The sequence below is a fragment of the Schistocerca gregaria genome, chromosome 2 (assembly GCF_023897955.1).
Source record: "Schistocerca gregaria isolate iqSchGreg1 chromosome 2, iqSchGreg1.2, whole genome shotgun sequence".
In the NCBI taxonomy this organism is placed as follows: Eukaryota; Metazoa; Arthropoda; class Insecta; order Orthoptera; family Acrididae; genus Schistocerca; species Schistocerca gregaria.
The window spans coordinates 773,640,245-773,661,255 of record NC_064921.1 but is presented as its reverse complement, the minus strand read 5'-3'; the positions used below and the strand labels follow the sequence as shown (position 1 = coordinate 773,661,255).

Sequence of the window (21,011 nt, the reverse complement as noted above, 5' to 3'; positions counted from 1 at the left end):
CCCACATGTCCAGAATTGCTACAGAGTTGCTCCAGGAAGACTCTTCTGAGTTTAAACACTTCCGTTCGCCACCAAACTCCCCAGACACGAACATTATTGAGCATATCTGGGATGCACTGCAACGTGCTGTTCAGAAGAGATCTCCAGCCCCTCGTACTCTTACGGATTTATGGACAGCCGTGCATGATACATGGAGTCAATTAGTCAACTTCCTCCACCACTACTTCAGACATTAGTCGAGTCCATGCTGCGTCGCGCTGCGGCACTTCTGCGTGCTCGCAGGGCCTCTACACTATATTAGGCAGTTGTACCACTTTCTTTGGCTCTTAAGCGCAGGTAAAGGTTTGGACAATTCGCGGGTTGTAAACGGTACCTACATGAAAGACTGGGGTCAGTTCCTCGCTAGGATGTCTCGACCGACATGGCAGTAGCGTGCAGCCTACCTTGGCAGCCACGTCCCCGGGTCCACAGCCGATGTCGAGGACGGGCAGCGCGGGCCTGCTCCAGCGCAGCAGCGGCCACACCTCGTCCAGCGCCCTGGCCGCCGCCGCCTCGATGGGACCACTGTACCTCCCGTACAGCTCAGGCTTGTCCATCACTCCTGAAACACGACAGGCGGCACAGGAGCATTTTAATTCACACAGCTAACACCTTGTGATTTCCTCAGTGGTGATACATTTATAAGCATTACTGCAGATGCCATCGGTTGACGAATGCAGGCAATTATGAGGTGCTTGTTAGAGATACACGCCAACGACCGGCTCCCGTCAGATCACCAAAGTTAAGCGCTGTCAGGCTTGGCTGGCATTTGTATGAGTCACTGAACGCATCTGCCCGGTGCTGTTGGCAAGCGGGGTGCACTCAGCCATTTTGAGGCCAATTGTGGAGCTACTTGACGGAAGAATAGAGCCACCAATTGAGCCGTGGCGCTATTAAGTTAGCAGACTGTTCTGTCTGGCGCCACTGGCTCAGGTGTCGTATTGATTATCCCTCTTGCGGCACCATTGCCACTATCTGTGAGGAAATGTTGGTATCTGTGGGTTGTGTCATTTGAAGGTCTTTGCTTGCCGATGTATATGCGGGGTTTTTCTTGCTAGAGGGGGAGGCACAAAGTTCGGGGACTGGCGGTAGCGTCGCGACAAGATGTGGTCACTAGGTCCGAGCGGCCGAAGCCACCAGCTGTGCAAGGAGGGCCTGCGCACAGCGAAGAGACCGGAATACTTCACGGGGGTCAGCGTCGGCTACAAGCAGCAGGCCGACATCCCGTCGGTTGGTAGGCAACATTCGTGTCGGACGACCGGTCGTGGCCCGGCTGCCCCCTTCTACCTGGCTTTCATCGGCACCACTCAGTAACCGCTGCGACGCACCGTGGATCCATCGAACTGCTTGCTGATAAAGGGGAGTAACATTCTGTAATCCTCGTGGTGATTTGTTTCTTTGCCTACCTGCCCTCCTTATTATTTTCTGGTTTTTACCCGACCTTTAGAGTTTTACTCGGTCGGCTCTTTGGACGTAAATATAGGCAGTAGTATTGTACTGAGACAGTAGTTGTCGTCTGAAAATTTGTCCCGCTATTATGTTGCCTTTCCTTTCTGGTTTGTACCCGATCATTAATGTTCTAATTAATCGGCTCTTAGTCGTAAATACAGCCTGAACAATTGTAGTAAGCCACAGGTTGCCGTTAAACAAAAGAGGGCCCTTTTGGTTAGATTTAGCTGTTGACCGGTTCAATTCTTTGATTGTAATTGCATTTCTCAGTCATTAGTTATAATCTGAACAACCTGTTGTACTAAGCTGTTCGTTTCTGTGTGTGAAAGACCGAGTCATTATTGGCGTATTTCAGCTGGATCTTACGGTTCTGCCGAGTGAGTTATCTTGTAATAAGTGTTCATCCCGTAATGTTTTAAGACGTTGCTTGAGAGCGGTCTTAATAACTGACAATCAGTTTAACTTTGAAAGTATTAACAGCCAACTGTCACCAGGGCTTTAGTCAAAATAAAATTGTCAGGAGGGACGGGTTGGGATCCAGTCGCACCTTGGTTGCTGATTGAACTCAAGAGGTTGGTTGCTTTGAAGTAAGCCTTATCATTGTCATATTGTTTGGTAATCTGTTTAACCTTTAAGCACAGGTGCGTATCTTAACCCCGAACCTTGCGACATACAGCTTTCAAATGAAAAGTTGTCATCTGTTTTGAGTAACTGAATCACTCTTATCATCAATGGTACTTGTACAGTTTTCATGTGTTGCAGACGGGCAATTAATAAGACAGACTGTATCCGGTGCGGTAGTAAACACCGCTGTTTCACGCGATAACGGTCCGCCCCCGGTAGCTGTTGGTCGGCGCGACAGAATGTCAATCCTAAGGGCCCGGGTTCGATTCCTGGCTGGGTCGGAGATTTTCTGCGCTCAGGGACTTGGTGTTGTGTTGTCCTAATCATCATCATTTCATCCCCATCGACGCGCAAGTCTCCGAAGTGGCGTCAACTCGAAAGACTTACAACCGATGAACGGTCTACACGACGAGAGGCCTTACTCACACGACTGCAGGCCCGGCCGTCTTGTAATCATAGTCATATCGTTTGCCGTTTTGCAATACAGCACTTGAGATTTCTTTCGCAAAGATTAAAAGCTTATTCAACTTGAGGTTTAAGGTTAAAAGAATTTTGCACATTTGTTCATTTTGTTAAAGAAAATTTTGCGGACAAATGTTTCGATTATCTGTAAAACACAGTTTATATATTGTTAAATAAACAGGATGTGAGAAAAGAAAGTTATATTGGGGGATCATCCCTTCCACGTTTTCGTTAATTCTAGTAAGTACCACGTATCACTGGTAACGGCCAGGAGAGCAGAGTACTGACCACATGCCCGTCCGTAACCGTATGTGGTGACGCCTAAGGGTTAAGGGCGACACGGCGGCCGGTAGGCACTCTTATGTCTTCAGGGCCTGTTTGGACGGCGTTAGATGTTTGTTTGTTTCATTAGAGATAGACAGGTAAGTAGTATTTCGCTCGGTCTGGAGCCCTCCCTCCCTGAACACAGGTCAAACACGGAAAAACGAAGAAGGTGTATTCAACTGCAAAAAAAAAAAAAAAAAAAAAAAAAAAAAAATAGAAACAGTGAACAGTTCAAGCTTAGCAAGTGCTACGTTGAGGGAAACAGAAGAGCCGCGACGTTCTGGTTAAGTGGTCAAGGTGTTGTCCTACAAAGCGGTCGAGCCGTGTTCAATACTCCCGTGTTTTTTATTTATATTTGTTCTTTTTTTTCACAAAATTATGAACTGTCCGCCCAGTCGCTGAAATGTCTGTTCGCTTTCTGTACTCCTGGCGGTTGTCATATTATATATTGGTTATAGATGAGTCATGGGGTACGAATACATTACCGTCACAAGTAAATGTGATTAATAGTGAGACGAGGCGAGATACCATTTAGGGGCCGGCCGCTGTGCCCGAGCGGTTCTAGGCACTTTAGTCCGCAACCGCGCGACTGATACGATCGCAGGTTCCAATCCTGCCTCGGGCATGGATGTGTGTGATGTCCTTAGGTTAGTCAGGTTTAAGTAGATCTAAGTCTAGGGGACTGATGACGACAGATGTTAAGTCCCATAGTGCTTAGAGCCATTTGAACTTAGACGTCTCACAGAAACGAAAACAACAAATAAACGAGTGTCAACTATGTTATAACAAAGGAATTCAAGAGACAAAATTTCAAAATGGAACTCAAATTCAAAAATGTTAAAAACATATATTTCGATAGAAATTATGCGATTGGAAAACTGTTGCGTTCATTTGTTGCAGATTATGTGACAAACTGTTACATTTTTTCATTTTCTTAGGAGTGGTCACTTTCAACACCTAATTCGGGCAAGGAGGCATGTTCCACTCCGTCAGCACGTTAGATGCGTCGATAAGACATATCTATTACATGACACACGTACTGTCACTAATGCTGTGTATAACACACCAGAAGTGTGGAGGATTCGGCTGATTTCTCATCTTGTCATCAAACGTTTGCGGTTCCCTTTCGCAAGCCACTTCCTATCAGCTGCTAATAGAATCGCTGTCAAAATCAACTTTCATTATAGGTCCCTTCCTTCCTTACATCTTCCTGTTGAAAACGGACGTTACACCAGGACACACACACACAAATTTGAATACGACGAACAGCGGAAAAAAATGTTAACAGGGGCGAACTTTGAACACTGCTCGCCCACTTCGTAGTCCAACACCGAGACCTTCTTTCTGTTTTCATGCTTGATCTGCTTTCAGTTTTTGACGGGCTGTCCCTTGGTCTCTCTTACCAGTCAAACTGAAGGGGGTGCGATGGGGAGTTTCCCTTGTCATCTCCGTGCAGCTGTCTGAAGGTGGCGCTCACAAACACGGTCAACTTCCTGCTTCTGTGCCACTTCCTCCAGCCCGTAGGGAGTGCTGCCAAACAGGGAATACATTGATTCCGCTTTGTATCGACAGAACCGGAAATCCGTCTGCCTACAGTCACAAAAACACGACACACCATGAGCACTAAGTCAATTATGATTGAGCCGTTGGACAGTTTAGTTAATGCCTGCAGTGAACTCAGTACACTACTCTGAAGACTATCTTCCGACATAGTAGTTGTTACTTATGGAGAACCTGGACCATTATCACAATATCTCCACACTACAACCAGTTAGAGCGATAGTTATAGACTGCCAAGAGACAACAAATTTACTTAGACATCGCTGTATTAAGTTTAGGACGTCAGATTCAAAAATGGTTCAAATGGCTCTGAGAACTATGGGACTTAACTTCTGAGGTCATCAGTCCCCTAGAACTTAGAACTACTTAAACCTAACTAACCTAAGGACACCACACACATCCATGCCCGAGTCAGGATTCGAACCTGCGACCGTAGCGGTCGCGCGGTTCCAGACTGTAGCGCCTAGAACCGCTTGACCACTCTGACCGGTAGGACGTCAGGTGCCACACATCAATGTGCACCAATGTTAAGTACTATGTGTAACATATTTTTACTAAATGATATTTATTCTTATTGTGCTGCCACACTTCTATTATAGTATCTCCCTAACAAACAAGTGTTAATCAGCAAGCGTGCAGTCGACTACCAAGCAAACCCTTTTCTGTTACCGTGGATGTTTCAGCTGAGTTATTGGAAGCGTTCAATTACTGGGTTCGCATTTTGGCGACTTGTAAGACTTCACAAATTTATAATGATGTTCACCAGTCAACATTTTGTGTAACGAAGAACAACCCGGAAATGTTGATCAGTGCAAACTCACAGCATTCCCGTCAACTTTTGGATTACAAGTAAAACGAAACAAGACAAAAAGAAAGAGGAATACTCAGCAGGACAAATTTTATTTACACGTGACTTAGAACACATAATTCTCTACAATGATCTTTGTGCCAACATTGCGTGGTTTTATCCTATGAGTGTTACATTCTAGGATTGCAAATCCATTTCCTCTCCGAGAAGATTTTTATAAATTTTGTAAACTGTTCTGAATCATGGTCCAACGAGTACTCGTCCTACAACAAACACTGAATTTACTGCTAGAATTTTGAGCAAGCCAGGAGCTCATCGTGGTGCACTCGACCCTACTAGAAGCTTGAAGAGAGCAAGGCCGTGGCCAATGACAACAAACACTGCAGTAAAGGACGCAGTTACGTTCTAGCGACGGAAACCTCATAACCTCATGCATCAGATATCAGGTGATGTGTAAAGAAAAACATTTTTACTAGATACGCAGGCCTCCACTGTATTTCATCTTTATCAGAAATTGTCACCTACTTGTGAACCAATGACCCTCTCATATCCTGAAACGCTTGAGTTCATGTTGTTGCTGCCAGACATAGATGTTTTCGACTTTTCAAGAAGTCAGGTCAAAGCTATAACTAGTGGACTAGCGCCAGACTCGGGAATGTAAATTTCGTTGTGAAAATGAGAAAATGATCAACGCAAGAAATCTTATGCCGATTCACTAAATCGTGACAAGCCTGTCATGCACTCCGTTGATATCAATCAGAAAAGAGCCAGCTTTGTCTAAAAAATGTGTCGTCACAAAATTACTTGCCGTTCACTTGGGTATACAAACCAACACACGTATTTGCTGAAGTAATACAGTGCGACGTTGCTGGCGTCTTCAGTGTGTGCAAACAGTGGATATCGCCAAGCAAACAGTAGGAACGCATGTGAAAAACACGGGGCCCGCACGCTACTCGACTGAAACAGTTATAAAAAGTTTAGAAATTATAAATTACAATGTTGTCGTAATTGCTGTAAAAAGACCAGATACAGGGCTGAGGTCTGTAAAGCGAAGCACAACCGAGAAACGCAGCAGACACTCAAGCATACTGCAGTTGTTAAAAGTAGAAAGTCAGGTACTATTCATAACGAACATTTGTAAATTCAAAAACTTCCACAGATGACACGTCATGTGAATTCCCTCTTTGCTGGCAATAACAAGTCGTTAGCTGTAACTGTAACAATTAACAAAGTGTCGGTCAAGTCTCAGATTGACACAGGGTCGTCAATTTCAATCGTATACCTGCAGAATTGCAAAATGTTAGGAATGCCGACGTTAACAGTTTGAAAGTTCGCTCTTCAACTTCTGGAATCAGGAGATTCCTGTGAAGAGTCAGTTTCCAAGCAACGTTGCGTATAAACAACTTACGAAACGAGCTACGTCGGTAACTGTAAATTCCGATAAAGCAATGAATTTACTGCGTCTTGAATGCTTTGGTCACGAGTGAGAAAATTAAATTTCAACTGACATTCCCAATGGAAAGTTAAATCAGCTGTTGCAAAAAATATGTTGACATATTTCCCGAAGCAACAGGCAGTATCAAAGGTTACAAAGTCCTTAGTTAGGCTGAAGTCGAATACTGTGTCAACAGTTTTCAAAACACGCGACATTCCTTTTGTTTTGAAAGAGATGGCCGAACGGTTCTAGGCGCTACAGTCTGGAACCGCGCGACCGCTGCCGTCGCAGGTTCGAATCCTGCCTCGGGCATGGATGTGTGTGTTGTCGTTAGATTAGTTAGGTTTAAGTGGTTCTAAGTTCTAGGGGACTGATGCCCTTAGAAGTTAAGTCCCATAGTGCTCAGAGCCATTTGAACCATTTTTGCTGAAAGAGAAAGTAAAGTAAGAAATCCACTGTCTTGAATAGAAAGAGCCTGTAGAAGCAATAACTAGGAGCCAATGAGCAAGGTCGATCGTAGTTCTATAGATTCCAAACGGCTCCCTTCGCACCTGCGGAGTTTATAAAGAAGCAGTTAATTCTCATTCTACTTTCGATTCATAATCTGTTCCAAAGTCGGTAGAATTGGTGACAAATTTTGCTTGTTGTGTGTACCTCGTCAATCTACACACATCGAAAAACCTTTCTGCATCACCCCGGTTTCCACAACTCCTGAAGATAGACGTTGACTGTGGATATTGTATCACAGACACGGTCCCTTCGACTGTTCAGAGATTTTACTAAACCCGCCGAAAGATGCAAACAACCATGCATGAGCAGCGCCTAATAGATGGAGGGCGTCTGACAGCCGATCAGTTCCAGTTATTCCACCTGGAAGGAGGTACACTGCTCTTGTTGCCGTGTTGTCTGCAGTTCAACCATGCCTAGACGGTCAATACCGCGGTTCGATCGCGTCCGCGTTGCTACTTTGTGCCAGGAAGGGCTCTCAACAAGGGAAGAGTCCAGGCGTCTCGGAGTGAACCAAAGCGATGTTGTTCGGACAAGAAGGAGATACAGAGAGACAGGAACTGTCGATGACATTCCTTGCTCAGCCCGCCCAAGGGCTACTACTGCAGTGGATGACTGCTACATAATGAGTATGGCTCGGGGGGAACCCTGACAGCAATGCCATCATGTTGAACAATGTTTTTCGTGTGCATGATGAGCAACTTCACTCCCGACGTCCATGTCGCGGTCCATCTTTCCAACCACGACACATTGCAGTGAGCTACAGATGGGCCCAACAACAAGACGAATGGGCTGCTCAGGATTGGCATCACGTTCTCTTCACCGATGAGTGTAGCATATGCCTTCAACCAGACAATCGTCGGAGACGTGTTTGGAGGCAACCCGGGCAGGCAGAACGCCTTAGACACACTGTCCAGCGAGTGCAGTGAAGTGGCTGTACCCTCCTGTTTTGGGGTGGCATTATGTTGGGCCGATGTGCGCCGCTGGTGGTCTTGGCAGGCGCCGTAACGGCTGTACGATACGTGAATGCCATCCTCCGACCGATGGTGCAACCATATCGGCAGCATATTAGTGAGGCATTCGTCTTCATGGACGACAGTTTACGCCCCCATCGTGCACACCTTGTGACTTCCTTCAGGATAACGACATCGATCGACTAGAATGGCCAGCGTGTTCTCCAGACATGAAACCTATCGAAAATGCCTGGGATAGATTGAAAAGGGATATTTATGAACGATGTGACCCACCAACCACTCCGACGGATCTACGCCGAATCGCCGTTGAGGAGTGGGACAATCTGGACCAACAGTGCCTTGATGAACTTGTGGATAGTATGACACGACGAATACATGTATGCATCAGCGCAAGAGGCCATGCTACTGGGTGTTAGAGATACGGGTGTGTACAGCAATTTGGACAACCACCTCTGAAGGTCCGCTGTATGCTGGTACAACATACAATGTGTGATTTTCATGAGCAATAAAAAGGGCGAAAAGGATGCTTATGTTGATTTCTACTCCAATATTCTGTACAGTTTCCGGAACTCTCGGAACCGAGGTGATGCAAATTTTTTTTTGCTGTGTGTAGATCTTAAATAAGCATATATGCAAGGCTCTTGGTACGTAGACACGCTGATTTATGGTAAGAAATAAACAATTTTGTCTCTACCATAACACAAGGTTGCCGTTCGGAATAACCTGAGCACCGAATTTGTTGCGGCAGTATGCAGAACAGTTACTTCGGAAAGCTCCGAAAGCTGCGAACTACCTTGTTGACATAATTGTCTCGGGCGCAACTCCACAGCAACTCTTGCAGAATTTGGAATTTATTTTCCAGAATTCTGAAAGTGGCAAATTTGAAATGCAACAAGGCCAAGTGCATCGCCTTTCAATGCGAAGCGCAATAGCTAGCGCACATACTGTCTGCACTCGGCATCAAGCCTACGCTGCAACACACCGTTAAAACCCTTGCGGCTCCCAAGGACGTCAATCAATTACGATCCATACTAGGACAAATAAATTATTATCAGAAGGTTCTGTCTCATGCGGCTTCCATCAGTGACCTACTGTATATGTTGTTATCTAAAGGCACCATATTGAACTGGAACAGTTGATGCCAAAATACATTTAATAAATTAGAACAATGTTTGTTTGATGGGAAATGTCTTACGACACACAATCTGAGCAAAATCCTCACAATTGCTGCAGATGTTTCAGACTACAATATAGGCACCGTTCTGTCACATCGACATCATGATTTTGAACGACAAATTGAGTTCGCACAAACAAATTACAGTCACACCTATTTGCAGTCAAGAAATATCATGATTACATTTATGTACGTAAAGTGATCCTCCTCACCGACCACAAACCTGTAGTGGCTATTCTACGACCGAACAGTACTGTTCCTACACGGACAGCTCAACGACCAAGCGAGGTGGCGCAGTGGTTAGCATATGGTACTCGCATTCCGGAGGACGACAGTTCAAACCCATGTCCACCCATCCAGTGTTAGGTTTTCCATGATTTCCCCAAGTCGCTCCTGGCAAATGCTGGGATGGTTCATTTCAAAGGGCAGGGCCGATTCCCTTCCCCATCCCTGACGCAATCTGAGATTGTGCTCCGTCTCTAATGACCTCGATCTCTACCGGACATTAAATCCAATCTCCCTTCCTTCCTTCCTCCCTCAGCTCAAAATTTGCAGCGTTGAGTGGTCCTTCTGTGGAACGATGGGTAGGAAATGCTATTCAGGTCCACAGAATAGCACGCGAACACGGATTTACTGTCACATTTGCCAACAGCAAAAGACAAAAAGTCTGATCATCAGCTGATGTTGGTTTTGCAGCAGACATCAGTAGTCAAGACACTGCGAAAAATTTCCCAGTAAACTCACATTTAAATGCCAAACTTGTGTCTACAAATCTATGAGGTCTAGGAGCAGGCAAACAAAAATCTGGAGCTGAACCACTAGTATCTGAGTAGCTATCGATACTTACATCGCATTGAACGACCCCAGAACAGAGGCGAGGCGCCATGCTGGAGTGTTCTGCCGCAGTCGCGTCATCGGTGCCCGAGGAATGAGACACTCTCAAGATTACCCAGACACTGGACATACCGCGAGTCATCGTGTCAAGGACTTTGGGATTAGCCTACTGCCCTTGGCAAGGCATGTCCATGGCACGAGACGTCGTCTAAAACCGCAGGTTGCAACAAATCAGCCTACTAGCCACCATCCAGAACCAACTCTTCGCTATGGGGAACAGGATTATCGCCACTCACAGGTATATCTGATCATCACATGTCATAGGGCAATGATATTGGCACGAGTTCACGAACAACGCTATGGAACAACGTCACCTGAAGCGGTAAGTTGCGGTACAAGTTGGCATGCACCAGTGGCAGTATACAAAGTAATGAGCGATATCGAGAGTGGATCTCAGATTAATTCCATATCTATAGATTTGCACGAGGCTTTTGACACTATCCTTCAGAAACGGCTTCTAATCTCAGTTGCGTACCTACGGAATACCGCCGCAGTTGTGTCACTGAATTCGTGATTTCCTGTCTGAAAGGTCACAGTTCGTAGTAATTTATGTAAAGTTATCCAGTAAAACTGGAATGATATCTGACGTTTCTCAGGGGAGTGTTCTAGGCCTGCAGCTGTTCCTTATCTGTATAAAAGATTTAGAAGTCAATCTGAGCAGCCCTTTTACATTGATTGCAAAAGATGCTGTCATTTACCGTCTGTTAAAGACATCAGAAGATCAACACCAATTAGAGAGTGACTTAGACATGATATCTGTATGGTACGTAAAATGGCAATTGACTTTAAATAATAAGAGGTGTGAAGGCATCCACATGAATACTAACAGAAACGAGTTAAATTTCAGTCACACGATAAATAAGAGAAATTTAAAGGCTATCAATATAAATAAATGCCTAGGGATTACATTACGCACAACTTAAACTGGAATGACCAAACAGAGAATGTTGGAGCGAAGGCCAACTAAACTCGGCGTTTTAATAGCGGAACACTTAGCATATGCAATAGATCTACTAAAGAGCCAGCCTGTACTAACATGTCCGCCCTCTCAAGGAGTACTGCTGTACAGTATGGCATACTTACCAGATATTACTGATAGAGGACATCAAAAGGTATAGACGAAAGGCAGCCCTTCTTGTGTTATCGTAAAAAAAAGGGGAGATGTCAAGGATGTGATACGCGACTTGGAATGGCAATCATTAAAATAAAAGAGTCCCTGGTTGCGGCGAGATCTTTTATAAAAATTTCATTCACCAACTTTGTCTTCTGAATGAGAAGGTATTTTATTTACTCGCTGCCTCATAGGGACATATGATCATCGTAATAAAATAAGAGAAATCAAGGCTCACACGAAAAGATTTAAGTGTCCATTTTCCCCGTGCTCCGTTCGGGAGTGGAGCCATAGAGAAATGCAATGAAAGTGGATCAATGAAACCGCTGTTAATGTGAACTGAAGAGCGGTCTGTAGGTATGTATAGCGAAAACCACATTAGAGTCAAATTCCGCTTCCCAGCTGGGAAGCGTTCAGACGTGTTGTAGGAGCGGAATATTTACGTACCATCAAAAAGATCCCTGATAACTTCTCTCATCGGCAGCTGACACAGGAACCTGTTGTCCGATCACATTTGTCTCTTAGTTCGCCTACGTCACTCTTCACGAAAAGCAAGCTACAGTTGAGAAGGGAGCGAGATAGAGTTGTACCGTATCCCCAATATTATTCAGTATGTACATTGAGCAAGCAGTGAAGAAAACCAAAGAAAGGTTTTGAGAAGGAACTACAGTTCAACGAGAAGAAATAAAAAGTTTGAGGTTTGCGAATTACATTGTAACTATGTCAGAAGCTCCAAAGGACTTGGAAGAACAGTTAACGGAACGGATACAGTTTTGCAAAGAGGTTACAAGATGAACATCAACAAAAGTAAAATAAGGATAATGGACTTTGTTGGAATCAAGTCAGGCGATGGCGAGGGAATTAGATTAGGCAGTGACAGACTGGAAGTAGTAGATGGGTTTTGCTATCTGGACAGGAAAATGATCGATGATGTACGAAGATGGGACGATATAAAATACAAACTGGCAATAGCACTAATAATTCTTCTGCAAAAGAGAAGTTTGTTAACATTGGAAACAGATTTAAGTGTTAGGAAATCTTTTCTAAAAGTACTTGTCTGGAGTGTAGCCCTGTACGAAAACTGAAACGTGGACGACAAGCAGTCCAGAGAAGATAAATGTGATGCTACAGAAGAATGCTGAAGCCAGATGGGGAGATCGTGTAAGTAATGTGGAGGTAGGTACTCAATCGAAATGAGTGAAATAGAAATTTATGGCAGAAAGTGGGTAGATCAAGAAATAGCTTGATAAGAAACATCTTGAGACGTGAAAGACTTGTCAGTTTGATAATGAAGGGAACTATGGGAAATAAAATTGCAAAGGGAGACGAAAATATGACTATAATAAGCAGCTAGAAACAGATGTAGATGACAGTAGTTAAACAGAGATGAAGAGGCTTGCACAGGATCGAATAGCGTGGAAAGTTGCATCAAACAAGTTTCCAGACTGAAGACCATAACAACAACAACTACAGCAACATCCTACTGACGCACATTCAAAAAAGCAAGGCATAGTCGTCCAGTCACTCCACAATATTACAGTTTTCGTAGGAGGAGTTGTGGAACATTCATGATGTCGTTTGTGTGTCGAACCCCCCTCCCCCCGTCCCCCCTCCCCCTCCCCCCCTCTCCCCCCCTCCCCCTCTTCTCCGATCCAACAACCCAAGTTACTTCATCTCAGTCCCGTTCAACATATCTGGGCTGCAGTCATAGACTTAGGAAGAAGGTGTGACATAAAATCGCCCACACTAAACTGGGGGTGGGGCAGGGAGTTACAAATTATATATCAAACACAGTTTTAACTTATCCATGCTCCTCCAAGAGCCGACGAACACTCCTTAAATTATATGATGTAGGAGCAGGTTTTAATTTCCAGTATCGGCATGGATTTCTCCCTGTTAGAGACATGAGGTGAGGCCGTTTTACATCGTCTCAGACGGAACAAACTTCCTGGTTCGTAATCACTGCGGCAGAATGCAGTAACTACATTACGTAAGCCAACACTTAGTTGTAGGTACAATGACAAACGTAGATAAGCTGACTATCACTGTCTTTCACGTAACGGTTCTGATGTCAACGAAAGGAAACCCTTTCCTTCTTTCAGCATAACAGATTTAGAATAATTTCGCGTGGCAGGGAGTGGATGGTGACGTTTTAACCCTGAAGTTATTTGGACAGTATTTCTCAGAACTTACTTATTGCATGTCTTTGTTGAAACTCCAATGACAATTTCTTTCGCCGGCCGTGGTGGCCGTCCGGTTCTAGGCGCTTCAGTCTGGAACAGCGTGACCGCTATGGTCGCAGGTTCGAATCCTGCCTCGGGCATGGATGTGTGTGATGTCCTTAGGTTAGTTAGGTTTAAGTAGTTCTAAGTTCTACGGGACTGATGACCTCAGATGTTTAGTACCATAGTGCTCAGCGCCATTTGGGCCAACAATGTCTTTTGACATAACGCTTGTTACTTACGAATTAATAAGTTATAAAATGGACTAGTACGATGACACTTCTTCCTTTGGTGTGGTAATTGAATAAAACATAGAACTGAATAGAGCAAGCTTGAAATTGTATTGAAAATAGAATACCCACTGAGATGAGAAAAGTCATGGGATACGGATATGCACGTACACAAATGGCAGTAATATCGCATACTCAAGGTATAGAAGGGCAGTTAATTGGCGGCGCTGTCACTTGTACTCAGGTGATTCTTGTGAAAAGATTCACGGTGTGGCGTACTACTGACTTTGAACGCAGAATGGTAGTTGGAGCTAGATGTATGGGACATTCCATTTCGGAAATCGTTAGGGAATTCAACATTCCGAGACCCACAGTGTCTAGAGTATGCCAGGAATACCAAATTTCAGTCAATATCTCTAACCACGGACAACGCAGTCGCCGACGGCCTTCACATAACGATCGAGAGCAACGGCGTCGCGTATATTTTCAGTGTTAGCAGACAACTGCGTGAAATAACCGCAGAAATCAATGTGGGACGAACGATGAACGTATCCGTTAGTATAGTGCGACGAAATTCAGTATTAATGGGCACGAGTGCATTTGCTAACAGCACGACATCGCCTGCAGCGCCTTTCATGGGCCCGTGACCATATCAGTTGGGTTCTAGACAAGTGGAAAACCGCCGCCTGGTCAGATGATTTCCGATTTCAGTCAGTAAGAGCTAATTTTAGGGTTCAAGAGTAGCGCAGACCCCACGAAGTTGTCAACAAGGCACTGTGCAAGCTGATGGTGGCTCCATAATGGTCTGGGCTGCGTTTACATGGGATGAACTCTGTTCTCTGGTTCAACTGAACCGATAATTGGCTGGAAATGATTACGATCGACTGATTGGAGACTACTTGCAGACATTCATGGACTTGAGCGAATAATTTAGCCACCCAGATTGACAGACGTGCATCTAATCAAACGTCTATGGGACATAATCGAGAAGCCAATTCGATCACAAAATCTTGCACCATCAACAAGCAATTTTGGACTGCTATATAGGAAACGTGGCACAATATTTCTGCAGAGGACTTCCAACGACTTGTCGAGTCTATGGCACGTCGAGTCGTTGCGCTACGACGGGCAAAAGCATGTCCGACACAATGGTAGGAAGTACCCCCCGATTTTTTTCACGTCATCGTAACAAGACTAAACTAAAGGTTAACCAAAATATCGAAATTAAATTAATACAACAATAAAATAGTCCAAATTAACAGCCAGTTGATGCGTGTTTCTCTTTGGAGCAGGTGTATGGAGAGCAGAACAAATAAAAAGAAGATTTAAATATCCTGGCTTACATGTAGTGTCATTAGGAATCTGAGGAAATGGCATGAAAGCCTACAGATGAAAAGGTAATGCTTGGAGAAGTCTAGCCGACGCCTTTATCCAGCAGTGGATATTGAATGGCTGATGATTATGGTGATAATGACGATAACGATTATGTTGATGATGATGGTGATGTGTCGTATTATCACTTTTCTTGTCATTTTTTCTCTTTTAGGGCAAATGTTTACGCAAAACTGAGTGAGTGGTTTATATGGACTGCGACAGAGAGAGAGAGAGAGAGGGTACAAGAGGAAGAGAGAATTTGGAAATTTGTGATACGTTCTATGATTCAAATGGCTCTGAGCACTATGGGACTTAGAACTACTTAAAGCTAACTAACCTAAGGACATCACACACACCCATGCCCGAGGCAGAATTCGAACCTGCGACCATAGCGGTCGCGCGGTTTCAGACTGTAGCGCCTAGAACCGCTCGGCCACCACGGCCGGCTAAGTTCTATGGGACCAAACTGCTAAGGTCATCGGTCCCTAGGCTTACACACTACTTGATCTAACGTAAATTAACTTACACTAAGGAAAACACCCATACCCAAGGGAGGACTCGAACCCCCGATGGGGGCGGAGCCGTGCGATCCGTGGCAAGACGCCTGAGACCGCAAGGCTACCCCGCGCGGCATGAAGAGAGAGAGAGAGAGAGAGAGAGAGAGAGAGAGAGAGAGAGTCGTGATATAAAAACTGTGTGAATGTAATGTGGAACATTACGTGTACTAAGCACTTACGTACATCTAATTTAGCAATTGCAGAGAGGAATCGGATGGTATGATCGCAGTTGAAGTGTAATTATCTGCCATTTGAATACGGGACGTAATTTGGTTACTTATAATAACATTTCATATAGGAAAGGTCGTGCGGTAGCGCTCACGCTTCCCACGGCCGGGTTCCCGGGTTCGATTCCTGGCGGGGTCAGGGATTTTCTCTGCCTCGTGATGGCTGGGTGTTGTGTGATGTCCTTAGGTTAGTTAGGTTTAAATAGTTCTAAGTTCTAAGGGACCGATGACCATAGGTGTTAAGTCCCATAGTGCTCAGAGCCATTTGAACCATTTTTTTCATATAGGAAAACATAATTTCATGAATGGAAACAGTACGTTTAACTTTTTACTTATTTTAACTTCTCCCATGTATGTGGGTCGGAACATTATTCGGTATGTCGTAACTCGTAGGGATCTTTGTATCCTGGGAAATCAGTAAAGCCTCCACCACCGTCGCTTATGCTCTATTTTGATAGATTAATTTATGGACTTTTATCGCAATTAATACACTGGACACTGATTCGCTTGCTGCAGAGTGAGTACATCATAGCACCCAAGACGGCTTGCCCTCGGCGTACGGTTGTGCCACCGACTGATCTAAGAATTTTCAGAGTCGACGATCGCCGGTGTTCTGCGGAGACACAGAAATTTATTCCAGGTGCTGACTTCGACATCGAGAGTCAGGCAGAGTATGATTACGAGCTGCAACTGCCCTTTACATACCATTAATCATTTTGCTTCATAGACTTGATAATTAATTACATTAGTATCTTGGAGTGTGGAAGATATTTGTGTTAAAAATATAGGGTGTAACACCACAGTAGGTGTTGTAACATTACTAAATGAGTGCCAAAACAAATCTCCATACTACCTGACATACAAAATTGTAGAATTAAATCAATCTTCATGCAACTAATTAATCTCTGCTCCAACAACAGCATCCCTGTAAAAACAATATGGGTCGGTACATTTCTTTTCAGTCTTATGGCACGCCTTGTGTCCTGATTTCCATTTCTCACCCTTCCTGAAAGTGTGTGGTCAAGTGTGAATGAATTGAATGAAGTAGAAGACGAACCAGAGAAGTGGTGGGTTTCTTAATCTTCTTTTGGTTCAGTTAATCAGTGGGATTATAAGATGATTTCCGTTAGGCGCGACCACGCGGTCTATAGACTCAAATCGTAGCCCAAGCCTTAACAATTTTAACTTGCGGTATTATTTTATTTGTGGTGGACTTTTAAATTATAAGTAAAATTGTATCGAGCGTACATTTGGCAAAGAATGAGACGATTTAATTCGAAGCGCTTCACGCAAGGCTATGCAGCCTCCCAAAATCCTGCTCGATGCCAACCACACGGTACATACAATACTTCTTACAAAAATGCTATGAACATTTTATTTGGCATGTGTATTTAGTGCACGTGAGTGCAGGTGAGTGCAGTTTCGAAACTGAGCAGTGACCACATGCTCACGAGATATCCCCACCCCACAGGACTCGCCACCCTAAGGTGAACGTGAGGCTATAGGCTCTTTATAAAAATGTGTCAACAATCTTTTGTCTATCTATTAAATACTACTGTTAACATGCAAAAACATAGCCAAAATAAACATTTCATCATTTGAAGCTATTTCCGTGTTCGTTTAATTTATTGTTTCCAATACGGCAAAAAAAATAGTGTCACTTTTGTTTCATTGATAATCATGTTACTAAAATACGTAGTTCTTGGGAGAAGTGTAGCTAACGGGACGTAGTGATCTCTGACTGCCCCATCATTGCGTTATCCGTTGCGACCTTTTCAATTTCAATCTGTTAAGGTATTGTTTCCTAAATTTTAGATGAGCCTAAACGTATATTCAAACAACGGGCAAAGTTAATCAGAGAAGCTACCGTCCAGTTACAAGGGAAAGCAACTTCTCTCGCCGAAAAGTTTCCATTCAAGTAACCAGATATTTTTCAGTCAAAATAATTTAAATTCCATTTAAGGGAGAGAGAAGTGAAAGTGTTAGTTAAAAATCTATGGAAGGCAATTAAAAGCACATAGTAATGCCGTGTGAACTGATTTGATCGCTTACCGTCGCAGCAGGCAGCAGCAGGTGGTGAGCTGGTCGGCAGTAGCTTTGTGGTCAGAGGTCGTGCTGGTGAGCTTTATAGACAGGCGGCGGCGAGGCACACAAGAGATACCGGGAGGGCCGGCGATACCGCGGGCACCGAGGGGCAGCGGGCCAACGCGCCGGGTCCCTGGCGATGGCGAGGCGTGCACGAGCACAGTGGCTGCCGTACGCCAGGTCCGCCTGCTTCTCCAGGCGAATGCGAGCTCTGTTCTCAGCCGACACCTTCTCTGTCCCTAAATGTACACCGTGTGTTGCACGTATCACTGTGCGTAACTCTGCGCTAAACGTAAAAACTACACTGAAACGCCAAAGAAACGTGTAAGCACGCGTATTGAAAAACAGAGATAGATAAACAAGCAGAATACGGAGCTGCGATTGGCAATGCCTGTACAGGGTGGTCCATTGATAATAACGGGGCCAAGTATCTCACGAAATAACCATCAAACGAAATAACTACAAAGAACGAAACTCCTCTAGCTTGAAGGGGGAAACCAAACGGCGCTATTGTTGGCCCGCTAGATGGCGCTGCCATAAGTAAAAAAAAAAAAAAAGGTTCAAATGGCTCTGAGAACTATGGGGCTTAACTTCTAAGATCATCAATCCCCTAGAAATTAGAACTACTTAAACCTAACTAACCTAAGGATATCACACACATCCATACCCGAGGCAGGATTCGAACCTGCGACCGTAGCTGTCGCAAGGTTCCAGACTGTAGCGCCTAGAACCGCTCCCCCACCACGGCCGGCTGCCATAGGTCAAACGGATATCAGCTGCGTTTTTTTTAAAATAGGAACCCCCATTTTTTATTACACATTCGTGTAGTACCTAAAGAAATATGAATGTTTTAGTTGGACCACTTTTTTCGCTTTGTAACAGATGGCGCTGTAATAGTCACAAACACATGGCTCACAATTTTAGACGAACAGTTGGTGACAGGTAGGTTTTTAAATTAAAATACAGAACGTAGGTACGTTTGAACATTTTATTTCGGTTGTTCCAATGTCATACATGTACCTTTCTGACCTTATCATTTCTGAGAACGCATGCTGTTACAGCGTGATTACATGCAAATACCACACTAATGCAATAAATGCCCAAAATGATGTCCGTCAACCTCAATGCATTTGCCAATACGTGTAACGACATTCCTCTCAACAGCGAGTAGTTCGCCTTCTGTAATGTTCGCACATGCTTTCACAATGCGCTGACGCATGTTGTCAGGCGTTGTCGGCGGAACACGATAGCAAATATCCTTCAACTTTCCTCACAGAAAGAAATCCGGGGACGTCAGATCCGGTGAACGTGCGGGCCATGGTATGGTGCTTCGACGACCAATCCACCTGTCATGAAATATGCTATTCAATACCGCTTCAACCGCACGAAAGCTATGTGCCGGACATCCATCATGTTGGAAGTACATCGCCATTCTGACGTGCAGTGAAACGTCTTGTAGTAACATCGGTAGAACATTACGTAGGAAATCAGCATACATGGCACCATTTAGATTGCAAGCGATAAAGTGGGGGCCAATTATCCTTCCTCCCATAATGCCGCACTATACATAAACCGCCAAGGTCGCTGATGTTCCACTTGTCGCAGCCATCGTGGGTTTTCCGTTGCCCAATAGTGCATATTATGCCGGTTTACGTTATCGCTCTTGGTGAATGACATTTCGTCGCTAAATAGAACGGGTGCAAAAATACTGTCATCGTCCCGTAATTTCTCTTGTGCCCAGTGGCAGAACTGTACACGACGTTTGAAGTAGTCGCCATGCAATTCCTGGTGCATAGAAATATGATACGGGTGCAATCGATGTTGATGTAGCCTTCTCATCAGCGACATTTTTGAGCTTCCCGATTCTACTTGGGCATCATCATTTGTTGCAGGTCGTCGTTGACGTTTCACATGTGGCTGGACACTTCCTGTTTCCTTAAATAACGTAACTATATGGCGAACGGTCCGGACACTTGGATGATGCCGTCTAGGATACCGAACAGCGTACATAGCACACGCCCGTTGGGCATTTTGATCACAATAGCCATACATCAACACGATATCGACCTTTTCCGCAATTGGTAAACACTCCATTTTAACACGGGTAATGTATCACGAAGCAAATACCGTCCGCACTGGCGGAATGTTACGTGATACCAGGTACTTATACGTTTGTGACTATTACAGCGACATCTATCATAAAGCGAAAAAAGTGGTCCAAATAAAACATTCATATTTCTTTACGTACTACACGAATATGTAATAAAAATGGGGGTTCCTATTTTTAAAAAAAACGCTGTTGATATACGTTTGTCCTATGGCAGCGCTATCTAGCAGGCCAACCATAACGCCATCTGGTTTTCCCCTTCAAGCTAGACGATTTTCGTTCTTCGTAGTTTTTTCGTTTGATGCTTATTTGTTGAGATATTTGGCCCGGTCACTATCAATGGACCACCATGTATAAACAAGCACAATACGGAGCTGAGATCGGCAACACCTATATAGGACAACAAGCGTCTGGCGCAGTTGTTAGATCGGTTACTGCTGCTACAATGACAGATTATAAAGATTTAAGTGAGTTTGAACATGGTGCGATAGTCGGCTCACGAGCGATGGGACACAGCACCTCCGATGTAGCGATGAAGTGGTGATTTTCCCGTGCCACCATTTCACGAGTGTACCGTGAATATCAGGAATCCGGAAAACATCAAATCTTCCACGTCGCTGCAGCCGGAAAACATCCTGCAAGACCGGGATCGACGACGACTGAAGAGAATTGTTCAACGTAACAGAAGTTCAATCCTTCCGCAAATTGCTGCAGTTTTCAGTGCTGTCAGTGTGCCAACCATTCAACGAAACATCGTCCATATCGGCTTTCGGAGCCGAAGGCCCACTCGCGTACCCTTGATGACTGCACGACACATAGCTTTACACCTCGCCTGGGCCCGTCAACAC

General features: G+C 44.5%; 1 protein-coding gene across 1 annotated transcript in view; it reads right to left on the bottom strand.

The window, feature by feature from the left end:
* LOC126335008 (juvenile hormone acid O-methyltransferase-like) overlaps positions 1-18,117 on the bottom strand; it is an 86,730-nt gene extending 68,613 nt beyond the window's left edge. Inside the window, exons 1-2 of the mRNA XM_049997838.1 lie at positions 18,024-18,117; positions 444-601 (exon numbers count right to left, since the gene is read on the bottom strand). Of these exons, the coding sequence (XP_049853795.1) occupies positions 444-596 (153 nt within the window). The 5' untranslated portion in view covers positions 597-601; positions 18,024-18,117. The remainder of the gene's footprint in view (positions 1-443; positions 602-18,023) is intronic.
* Between the last annotated feature and the right edge of the window lie 2,894 nt (positions 18,118-21,011).